A 12113-nucleotide genomic window follows, 5' to 3' on the forward strand; every position below is an offset into this window, starting at 1 on the left:
AAATGTTTCAGATAGCTACTTCAAAGGGACATTGAAACGTTTGAAGTATTCAATTCTTTTAAAATTTTGAAATATTTCATTTTTTAAAATTCACAGAACATTTTATTACATTTCTGTGAAACGGGAAATGTATCAAAATTTTAATTATTTAAAATTAGAAAGACGCTATTTAATTTTTTCTGCTGTGGCTAATTCGCGATTCAACGGTAGCAGTTGAGCTCATCAGGTTAAGTGCATATTCGATAAAGTTATTACGCTGCTTCTTCTGTTATTAATAAAGTTATTTTGCTAACATGTGATGTTATAAGTACACGTTTTTACGTTTTACTTTGCAGTGCTGTTATTGGTAATGACACAATTCCGATGCTAACTTGTAACTTGGTTCAATCACGAATAAAATCAGTGTTGCTTGGTTTGTTAAAATCCGCACGTGACACTTCCGATACTCCCTTTCTGGATATGACGATCTCAGGTCAACTATTCTGCCCCTGTGAATTGTCGTATTGTCGTCATTTGCGTAATTATCAAAGCTTTGCTGTTTGACGAGTGTCGTCACGACGATTCGAAGAAAACTGTTGGCTCGAAAGACTGCAAATAAACTGTAAAATCGTAGAAAGTAACGAAACATTTGTTTAATACTTGTTAGCAAAACTCTTAAAAAGATGTCGTTGTTAACTAGTTTTCTTTTTCCGTGATCAATAGCGTCGATGAACAGTGCAATTATTGTCGATGATCTTACGTACATTGTAATATTTGTCATGCGTTAACTTTATCTTTTACGACAAATGGATACAAAAGTGTCTCGTTTACGATGTTCTATTCCTGTTCGTCATCAGCTAATGATGTTAGGATGTTAAATTAACGCAACTGCTATTTATTTAGCTGCTTACGTGTGTTCTTTAAACTTTTTCTTTATAACGTGGGAATTATTCGTAAGATTTAGTGGACTTGATTTTTGTTCTAATTTTAATTTCATTTCGCCAACTGTGACAGTAGTAATTAATATCGAAACTAAATCTCTGACTCGTCATCGCGTTATTTTTAAACAGTTCAAGATAATCAGTGGAGGAGACAGTGGATAATATAACGATATGAAATCGCAACCAAGAACCAAAAAAAGATATGCTTTGTCAGTATTATATGAATCATCTCTTAATACTCAGTTTTCTTACGTTTTCTTACGGGATAACAAATCTCACGCAGAATCATCTGACATGAATTCATTAGTCAGAAAGAAAAAGCAAAGAAGTTGGAAGGTTTATAGAGAAAAATGAACGCCTCAGTCGAAAGGTTTCTTCGTTCTTCGAAGAATACAACTAGAGCAAATATTTATTTCGCAAAAATATCACGGCAAAATTTCGCTTTCCGACGAACGTAATTCTTCGGCAAATAATCAGCGATTTCAACGATCATAAATCCGTAACAGAAGCGCCATAAATGCTCTCGCGTAAATTACGGTTGTCCGTCTTCTTTTTCGGTGAGAAACGAAATCGCGTTGTATCATCTGGCATAGTTGAACGATGACGTAGCGATAACGCGTATAGAATTTTTGATGAAAGTATTGTTCAAAGAGATAGTGTTTGCGAGATATTGATTCGATGGCGGGCGCTAGCATTTTGCAAACAGCGCGGCTATACGTACACGCCAATCTTGCCCAGGCGTAAATTCGAACGCGTCGTCATTTGAATCTAAAATAACCTACGCTTGATCCGTGTTAAAATTCCTCTTTTTTCGTAGCTTAACTCATGCACGTGAATTTAAAGGCGAAAAGTTTAACTCGTGCGAAAAACTGAAAAACTTGCACGAAGATGAAATCATAAAATAATAATTACGAAATGATAGAACAATTATTAAATGACTGAAATTTGTTAGAATCGATCCTGTTATAACGTTTTACTCCATTCTAACACAGGATAGAATCGTCCTAAGAATCTGTCCATATTTCGCATACTTTCGAGCGATAGTGTATACGTTCGCCACTGTATTTACCGAATTAATATATTCGATAATATACGGATCAAATGATTCATATTCATAGTCTTCGCTAGATACTAACCTTCAGTCTCGAATGATCGATGCTTTAACTCACTCCTAAGTCACACCTATGCCCATGAACTCCCTGTTACTTTGACATTACTTCAGGGTCACTTTCGCGTGCGTTCCCCTTTTGGTCGTGTCAACCCATTGGAACCCTAAAAATAGTACCGTAGGTGCCGCTTCAACGGCCGAACAAGCAACGGGAGGTGAAGATGGGTGATAAAACTATGGCCATGTCTGTGGGTGTACGACGATACGCGTATTACGTTCCTTTAAGCGAGGCAAAAATGAAACTTTCCTCGGTCGGTGGCGCAAATAGTTGTCGTAGGAAATTTGTACAAATGTATTCTAATATTATGCGAAACTTTTTAAAATTTTGTTAGTGTAATAAAACGCGATTATATTAATCTTTGAAATCAACGCGAGAATGTTCGTAAAAGTTAGGAAATATTTCGAGGGCCAAGCCGATCAATTTCATCTTTTACGAAACTCTCGATTTACATTTAGTTATTATTCGACGTTTCAAAAAGAGCGAAGAAAGAAGGACTTCGTAAAATTCCTTCTTTCCTTCTGACTGGTAGAAGTTATACCCTCGTAGAAAACTACGGCCATTGTACTGTCAATATGCACGATATATTTCGCCATTTATCACGTTACTAACAGCCAATTAAATAGTCCGTTTTCAAACGTAGATCGCTCAGAAATCATTCGTAAGAAATTTTTATAATAAAATGAAATATTTTCAAATACTTTCGCGAAACACACGCCGTAGGTGGAAATCAGAAACACGACGTCCTGGGAAGCAGACAATGAGCAGCAGCAGAGGAGTATCTTACCAAGGACGCGTGGGTTCATTCAGCGAGAAGGGCTTCTGATTTTTGCCTGTCTACGCGGTCGTTGATATTATATTCCTTGCGGCTATACGTCATCGCGTGGGCGGAAGAACGGCGATAAAACGGTGGGTGGGTCAGGCTATAACGTTTTGCTCTTCCATCATCTTTTGATTCGATCTTTGTCGTTCGTGTCAGCCAAAGGATAGAGAAGCTTCTGGATTTCGTACGCGCCGATAAATCAGTCGTTTCGATCCTCTACGTCTTGTTCGCGCTGGTCCGAACCGACAGGTTGTAACAGATACAAATTGCTTCGAGTCTTTTCCTCTTGGATTTTGAATGAACTTGTAGTATTTGCGGACGGTGTTTGGCGTGCTTCGTGTTCGGATATGAATTCACAGGGATCAGAAATGTTGTTAGGTTCGTTCGATAAGCTTGGAATTTGTTCGTTTAGGAATCCTCGCTTTGTTCTTCGTTCGCAGAATTTCCGCTAGTTGATAATTTGGTTCGAGCTTTTCTGCCTATCTAGAGAAATAATTCGAATGTTTTAACGCTCGCTTTAGTATACGAGCATCCTTAACTTTTCATTGTTGCTAGAAGAACTAAAATTATTTAATACATTAAATATACTTCTATGACTCGTACGAGATTTTTATAAGAATTGCTTATTCTATAATAATTCTATTTTATTGATATCTTAATAATAAAATTAAACGATTTCGCGATGATATGATTCACAAAAATTAATTTCTTTTACAAGTTGCAATGAGTTGGTTGAATTTTTCTGCTGCTGCTTTTAGCCGTAAATATCTTCTCTTATATTCTTTCGTAATTTTTTTCATATCCTGCCATTTCACAGCTATTAGTGTGGTTACGAGAAGCAATCTCCTACTCAAATGGCTTTCAATATCAGACTACGTCAGTTTATTGTTATTTTTCCGCGGTGCACATTACAGTCTGACAATATACGTCAATAGTATCAGTATGATTGTTCTCTGCTAGTTATCTGCGTTGCATGATCGAATTCAATAAGCAGTTTGTTATTCAATGGTATTCCGCGAGCATGATTCGAAAGTGAATTCCTTACTGTATTTCCTGGACATTGAAGGTCGTTAGAAAATAAAAGTACTTCAAAGTCCACGAAAGGAGTAGACGCGATCGTGAAAAAATAAATTTTCCATATTTAACAAACCAGCTGCGTGATCTTGTTTTCTTTGATTCAAGATTAAACGTAGAACTTAACAATTGCAAAAGAGGGTTTTGTAAACGCCACTTTGAAATTTTACGTAATTCACTAACGAATAATTTCCCAGAGTACTTTTCTAGGTCATTGTTACCAGAGAGAGAGTCGTTTCGTTATCGCTGTTGCGTCATCGTCCAAGTTGGCGCCGCTAAATCTACATATTTAGTCATTCAATGAAATTACTCGGATAGCGTGTCTGCGCGACTGTTATATACATCGCTGAGTTTTCGAAAGGTCAGGAAAACGGGGAAAAATGAGAAATTACGGAACGTTGCATTTGACGGAAGATTTGTTTAAACGCGTCAATTGGATCGTAACTATCTCTGATTCTGCCTAAATTTGGCTTTTCTGGTGACCGATTCTTATCACCGAACAAGTCTTGTACACGTTACGTTCCCGTTTATTAGCCAATGACGTTATCCGTTTCTTATTCGTGGCACGTCGTTCGTATAATTCGTTCCGCGATGAAGAGGCTCACCAAAAAACCATGGAAATCGTACACGACGAGATTCCAAGAAACTGTACCTGCACAGCGGTCGCTTGTCAATTGTGAAAGTTCAGTTGTTTGTCGGTACACGTCGCAAGCACGCACGAGAATACGAGATGCGTTAGGATCTAGTCGTTCCGTCGGTTTACAATCTTTCTGATTCAGGTTTCTATTTGACTGATTTACATTCTACGAAAATAAAATTACGTAGACTACACTTTTTCTTCATTCTGTTTGTTTATTTGTTTGTATCTACAAAAGACAAGTTATAAATTGTAGATAATTTATAAGCCTCTACCTAAAGTATACCCTCTATGCATTCGTCTCTTTGTTCCATATTTTGTCAGGCAGAAAACGACTCGATCAAAGTCTTGATGCGAGATAGCGAGGATGTACGGTGATCATCAAGCTACTTGATATCTCACCGAATAAAAATTGCACCGAATAAGCGGTTGATTTATCCGCGTTCACCTTTTTGTAACCACAACCACCAGGTTAATACGATGATAAATTTAAGAAAAACTCTACGTTCAAGATCTGATTCCGAAGGCTCGTTTCTTTACAAATGTTATTCGAAAAGGTTATGAAATCACGGTTAAAAGTATGAAACTCGAAGCTACTACAAAGAATGGAACCAGCGCGCGTTTGGAAATAAATCTGACAGGTCCACCGGATCTGTCTGTTCCGCGATATGATGTTCGCTATTTTTAGTACCAATCTGGTATTTTTATACGATTTAAGCGACGATTGCTGCCTGTGGTAATATGCACTGATTCCATTTGAATTTATTACTAGCCAATATTAGCAATTACGATAGCTACGATTTTTGTACTTGAGCGTTCGATACATTTTAAATGCGATTTGTCAGTGATTCAATATCTACGTTTGTCGAATGGATGAAATATGTATCAAGTTGAGTAATATATCCATTTATCCTTCGATGATCGTATAACGTAGGATCTAAATGGAAAGAATAATTTAAAGCAAAAATATATTTCGGTTTTCATCACGATTTAAAACTGAAAGCGTTTCAGTAATATGAAATATAGGTCGTGAATGATTAAATTAATGGCTTTTTTTGTCAATGTGTTTAAACGAGTCTCGCCGAATCTGTAGACTTTCTGTTTGCGTGACCTGTTAAACAGTTGAGCGTCTGGTTTTTTGCATTGCACGTTAATTATCGATGGTACATGCCTTGCAAAAAGCATATTATTCCTCTCGGTACATCGATTTCATAAATCATGGAACCCATCTGGAAGTCAACGTCAATTTATTTAGGAGTGAAGAGGACGAATTAATTGATATCGTAGAGTGCACATTGACAGCAAAGTGGCCTAACAGATGTTTTTTCCCTTCTCGATTAACACTTTACGTAATATCTGTGTCCTTGTTTAAACGGTACGTAAATTTTGTGAAAAATAAAACTTTGAAAACAACAGAATATAGAAGTACGTAGATTTGTAAGATAATATCAAATCCATTATTTTTAAAAGTAGAAAACATTATATTAGAGTGAGATTCGATTAAACAGAAATTACTTTTCCGTAGGATTTAAAAGTATGACAATTTTCTTTTCGCTTAATCTAGGACGAGAAGAAACTCCGTCGTTTTTATCAACCACGCTCTCTTCGCGATATTGTCTCTTGTATTTAATTAACCTTTCGTTTGTTCTTCAATCTTTTTTTTTATTTTTTGTTCAGGTCGAATCGGTGGATTTGGCGTTAAAGATCTTGGATAAGTCTCAAATCAGGGGTAAAACGTTGTCTGTTCAGAGGGCAAAGTTTCAAATGAAGGGAGACGCGTACGATCCAGCCTTGAAACCGAAACGGAAAAAAAAGGATAAGGAGCGACAGAAAAAGTTGCAAGATAAGTAAGTCACATACCGTAGATATTTCATTCTTTTTTAAGATGGATTTTTAATCATAAATTAGGACGAAGGTAAGACCGTAACTGAATTACTTTGCTTTTCGTAATTTTATTATCATTTTTTATCGAGCGATAAGCAAATCACTATGCAAAGAAAGAAGAGAAGAGATTCATTTAGCTTAAAATATTGAGAAAGGTATAATAAATTTTTCAATTTATTTTGAAGAAATATCGCAGTTGTAGCTTCTATCTTATTAAGACAGAAGGAAAAGGAAAGAAATTTATTTATTTTAAAATAATTTATTCTAAATATATTATGAACGAGTTTCCAATACCGATAATAGTATCGAGTACGGCATAAATTTGGAGTTTAAATTCACATTTTCACGAGTGTTTCTTACCGCGATATTGCTTTTATCTTATAAGTCCATTTCTCTACTGCGTCTAACTTTATTACAGTATTTTGTATTCTGCCTGTAAAAACTTTAAACAAAGTACATTACGTGATTTTACGGTTCCAAGCGCACTGTGATTATAGAACCATCACTTCGGTTCTTTCACTGTCAGAAACCGTGAAGAATCCGCGATCAGAGTGAATTCTCGCATCGAGCAACTCCGTAAAATCACCTCTTAAACCATTTCGAGCGTTTCTTTCCATTCATGTCGGTTCATTCATCTTTTCGTGTTGGCAGCCGTCTAAGAATCTGTATCGTATGTTACCGCTCAATCTCCGTGGTATCGAGATACGTGTCATCTTCACGCTCGATTTACGCTAGTCTCTAGTTACCGTATACTTACACTTTGGCTAACGCAAATATTATTCCGCGCTCTTCGAGGATTGATTTATTACCAAGTGTCAGTGTATTGACACCTCGATTGGACGTCGTTTAACCTATTTTTCATTTTACGTATTCCTCCGTGTAGAAATAAAATAGATTAGTATTCTAAAATGCATAAAATTTGAATACGTTACAGTAGAAAATTGGAAAAAATAATTTAATATCGAATTGGTATAGAAATTGTATCGACGAGTTGTAAAATTATTTAACTGCTATTTTTAGGTCAATTAACTTTGGACGTTTAACTCGTATTTTTATTTTATATCTTAGGCGCTAAATGCCACTTATAGCCTAATCTAACAAACGAAAAATTCACACAGCTAACGTTTTTACTGTGATATTTTATATTTAAGTATAGATACCTCTGGTCCTTTCAATATTTCTAAAAGAAGAAAAATGACAAATTCTTTCTATCCTCGTGCTTCTCAAAATTCCGGCCCTCCGATCTCGTTCCATCTAGCCTGACCCAGCTACAGAAATAGAAGTGTAACAAATTGTCCAAAACGAATCAAATCATTTCGCTGTTTCATTTTTCTCTTCGTTACGAAATGGAATGTGTTCGCCAGTGGCCATCGTTGAAACTCGGTTGTCTTGGCACGAACCGGATGCCACGAGAGTCCAAGTTGCTCGAGATGCCGCCAGACTGCTTGGCGTTGGCGGATTCCGGTAAAAGCAGCTGCACGAGCCGATTACTCACGCCGTGCCTGAACGTTACGGGCCGCGTGTATAACGCGCTTCGCGTCGCATCACACCGCTGTATTTTCTTACACGCGTCTACTTTCCTTTCTCAACTGCGAGCAAAAAGGCGCGGCTCTCTTCTCATCTCGCGGACCAGACATATGCGATGCTGCATCACGATGCACCGTATACCTTTCTTTTGTCTTTTTCTTCTCGGCGATCGACGAGCGTCTTCCGGATGTTCGCGAGGCAAATGAATCTACTTGCCGAGTTTCTTACAAGATCTCGCCTTTTGCAATTTTTGACAATTTTTGAGGCGTTGTAGAATTCTCTTGGGAAACGAACACAGCGATTCGTATTTGCCTCGGATTTGATAGCTCGCAATGTTGTTGCCTCGAAAGCTTTGTCGTTAGGCTGCGCACTTGCATCAATGGGAAATTTAAAGGTGCGAAAGAGGAGCGTAATATAACGCGTATCACGAAACACAGGTTTCATTTTTGGAATTTATCGCGGAAGAACGGGGGACAGTTTGGAAGTTTAGAAAATATAAGGGCGCTTTGATTTTTATCATCGATAGGAGGAAAAATGGCATAACGTGCAAATTTTGCATTCACCCTAAATGTTAATAAAGATCGCACGTTTCTTTTTCACGAAGTGAGATTACATCGAATTCAAACGCAATTGGTACGAGCTTTCTCTCAAGTGCGTCGTGCTTTCCTAATACCGCAATTTTTTCACGACGAATGTATGCAAAAAGTGGTATGCAGCACTTTGATAAACGCGTTGGCGAAATTTTCTTTTGAAAAGGAAACTTGTTACAAATTTTCTATGGGCTTTGCCCGTGTATTACATGTAATGTTTCAATTACGTTACAAAAGTTATTTTAATTTATCATATAAATATATAGAATACAATTTTTTAGTCGAGGAAGATTTTTATAAATTTTTATAGCGTTTCCCTCTCTTAATTGAAATAAGTATTGTTGAAATACAACGATATTTCACGCGTAGGCACAATACTCTTACACAGACTCTCAGACAGGCATTTGAACAGGACACATACACAGATCATACTCATTACTGTATAGAGAGTGAGGTTCAAAGTATTTAAGAGATCATGGGTCACTACCTAAGTAACTGGCCAACAATCAACAATTCTTGTATACGTTGTTAATTATATCACTCGCTTATGTACATCAGGTTCTGTAGTTAATAAACATCACCGAATATTATTTCAACACAAACATCGTGTCTTCCAAAGATTATTAATCTTAACTTCAAGATTAAATTGTAACAGGTATCTCATGACAAACTTAATAAACTGAAACAACCCAGAAGATAAAGGAGAAGAAAACTTTCAACAAGATGATTCATCACTTTGCGGAGAAAATGGTTTCGACTGTTACCGGGCAACGATTCGATTAGTTTATTTCAGTGTAAATCCATCGAGTTGCATGTCCACGTTACGTTACATTTCCTGTTTCGAGAAATACTTCAAGAACCTATCTGTGGAACACGCGGAGAAACGTTAGGATCGCTCTGTTTATCTCGGCACGATATTTTCTTCGGGTCTACGTCTTCGTTAAGGTTTCTCTTTCTCTGTTTTATTACTTTTGAATTCCACGACGTTCTAGAAGCCGTGCAAGAAGAATATTCCAACGTAAGCATTTCAAGTTCTGCGACGATGAAAGTTAATATTTTTTAAAAGCGTTTCTCCGAAGCGGAATATTTTATTTTCGGTAGAACCATAGAAAGTGCGAGCAAAAGATAAACGGAGGATAACAAAAAGAACGAGTAAAAAAGATCGTTAATTAAATATCGAAACTATTCTTTGGAATTTTAATGAAAATGAGGTACTGTGCGTTGCTGGAAAAATGACAAAATGAATTGAAGCGGTGGGAGCAAGGGAGCCGCTGCTTCGTATCGTTCGCCGTCACGCGTTGCTGTGTTATTTTGTTCGTGTAGCTGACACTTTCGACCAATACGCGTGCTTATCCTCACGATCGTGTTGAGTCTATACGAAATAACTAATCAGACCCGCATTCCTTACGCTAGTCATTCTCCCAATACTAGCGCCGAGCTTGGGAAGTAAGATCTAATTTTGCTCGAAACACGTTCTTTTCCTTGTTCGTCCTTTTCTTTTTTGCATTCTCTCCGACTTGGTTTCTACGGATATACCGTGAATCATGGACTTACTTTTTGGTTACAAAACGAGGTCTATGTTTGGTCGGAATATTCCTTTTCTGCCTTTTCGTGTTCCTTTATTTTCTGCAATTTCTCTATCGCAAGTTGTATTAAAAAAATTGTTTATTCATTACCATCGTCTAAACGTAAACTTTATTCGTAAAAACTTTCTTTGTCCATTTTCTTTTCTCGATATTTTTGCAATCGCACGGAAGGCAGATCGTAAACTGAATCCACGTCTGTCGATTAATCGTTGCTCTCACCGTTCACAGTTCCCTATTGCCGTTTCAAGTCGAACAGCTTCGAGTTGATCGGTTTGGTGACCAAGGCAAGACGTATCGGCTCTGAAATCCTCGAGTACACCTGGAACAGGGTCCTTATCTGCACGCGGTATCCGTAATCATCGGTTAGTCGAGCGTCTGCTGTCTTCATCGGTGCGCACGGGTATCTGCCTAAGGACGAGAGCAAGAGAGTTCGATGGCCTGCACTTCGTGAAAACCAGTTATTTGCGAACGAACCAGGCCCTCCTCGTCTGTTCTTTGCCGGAAGTCGCGGCTCTAACGGTCTTTTCGCGTTCGCAAATCGACTGAATATCTCGTTTTCCTATTCCTACGATTTTCTCTTTTAGCCTGGACGTCGATCGGCCTGTTCGATTCCATAACGATTCCCACGTTTTCAATCGCGCGTACACGCCCTTATATATTCGCTCTTACTATAGAAAATTTCCTGACTCGGCAAAACGACCAAAACAGACGCGAGGAAATAACCATCGCGTATAGCGAGAGTCGTTAGACTAATACCATAAATCTGTTGGAAGAATGTCCATCCAGAAGTAAAGATTTATTACGCATACGTAGTAAGCGCATAGTGTGCAGCGTTTAACGCGTGTCCATTTATCAATACGTATAATTTTATGCGGCCCGGCATTGCCATGTTTAATAAGCTGATCGCATGGCATAACCTCGACAAACCTTGCACAGTGACACTTGGTTAATTTATCTTCTCAATCAGCTTGCGAATTTTATCGAGCGTAGCGATGTATAGCGGCAGATCTGCTCTATCGACTACCGATTTCACACTTGCTTAATCATGGCATAAATATTAATGATGCCTCGATCAGACGAGAGCTCTAATCGACAATCATAACGCGCCACCTTAATTAATATTATCTGATTTAAGCTAATCGCAGATTAGCTTAATTGATTCCCGGGGGTGGAGATTAAGTCCGTATATAATTGTGTCCAAGGGTGTCATAAGTCATAACTTCCTCACCGGATAATATAGCCTACGTATAGTAATATAATATATAATATGTACGTATAGTAATTCGCAGTTGTACGTAATTGCCGATTAATCTAGCGTGGTATAACGCTGAAACGTTTATAAATCGTATCCCATCGTGTCATCGATTCTATTGACGATATAATTTGATAATTGGTAGTTAAGATTACGAATAGTTGGAACGTTTAAAATGTTTTCCAAAAGTCCATATTTCTTAGCTCCGTTGGAATGTTGGTGCGTTGAGTATTCGCCGAAAATATGACCAAGATTTGTAATAGTATTGTAAAGTAGGTGGCATTCCTAGAATTTCCAGAGTGCTTTCCAACCATTCGATAACGTTGCAAAGCTCTCTGGGGTGAAATCGCCGCTTTCAACAATGTTACAAACGCTTTCTCGGTGCTGACACAATTGCCTGCCACTTTTTATGTCAAGCAAAATGTTGCAAAATCGCGCGTAGTGTTTCTAAATCTGATACTTTTACAAGCAGGAACATCATCGTAAGTAAAAGTTGCAAGATATTTTTGAAAATCTCAATTCGATCGAAGCTGAAAATGTCAATTGATACAAATTATATTGTGATAACGCTATATTACTTAGGCTCGTTCTTTGCTGTTGTATACTCTACCGTTGTAGCCATATCTCGGTGTAACTGTAAATAAATATTGTAAT

The 12113-nt window shown here is 37.6% G+C and overlaps 3 protein-coding genes across 4 annotated transcripts in view; all 3 read left to right on the plus strand.

The window, feature by feature from the left end:
* The window catches only part of Barc (RRM1_TatSF1_like and RRM2_TatSF1_like domain-containing protein barc), a 58330-nt gene that overhangs the window by 40663 nt on the left and 5554 nt on the right, over positions 1-12113 (plus strand). For both annotated transcript variants that reach the window (XM_072019805.1, XM_072019804.1), the window contains exon 4: positions 6298-6467. In XM_072019805.1, coding sequence (XP_071875906.1) covers positions 6298-6467 — 170 coding nt within the window. The remainder of the gene's footprint in view (positions 1-6297; positions 6468-12113) is intronic.
* Positions 1-12113, plus strand: part of Ef-1a-f1 (translation elongation factor eEF-1 alpha chain) — a 236339-nt gene that overhangs the window by 10711 nt on the left and 213515 nt on the right. The gene's annotated exons all lie outside the window — the stretch shown is intronic.
* The window catches only part of Ada2a (Transcriptional adapter 2A), a 330348-nt gene that overhangs the window by 8980 nt on the left and 309255 nt on the right, over positions 1-12113 (plus strand). The gene's annotated exons all lie outside the window — the stretch shown is intronic.

The sequence above is a fragment of the Bombus fervidus genome, chromosome 16 (genome assembly GCF_041682495.2).
Source record: "Bombus fervidus isolate BK054 chromosome 16, iyBomFerv1, whole genome shotgun sequence".
Classification (NCBI taxonomy): domain Eukaryota; kingdom Metazoa; phylum Arthropoda; class Insecta; order Hymenoptera; family Apidae; genus Bombus; species Bombus fervidus.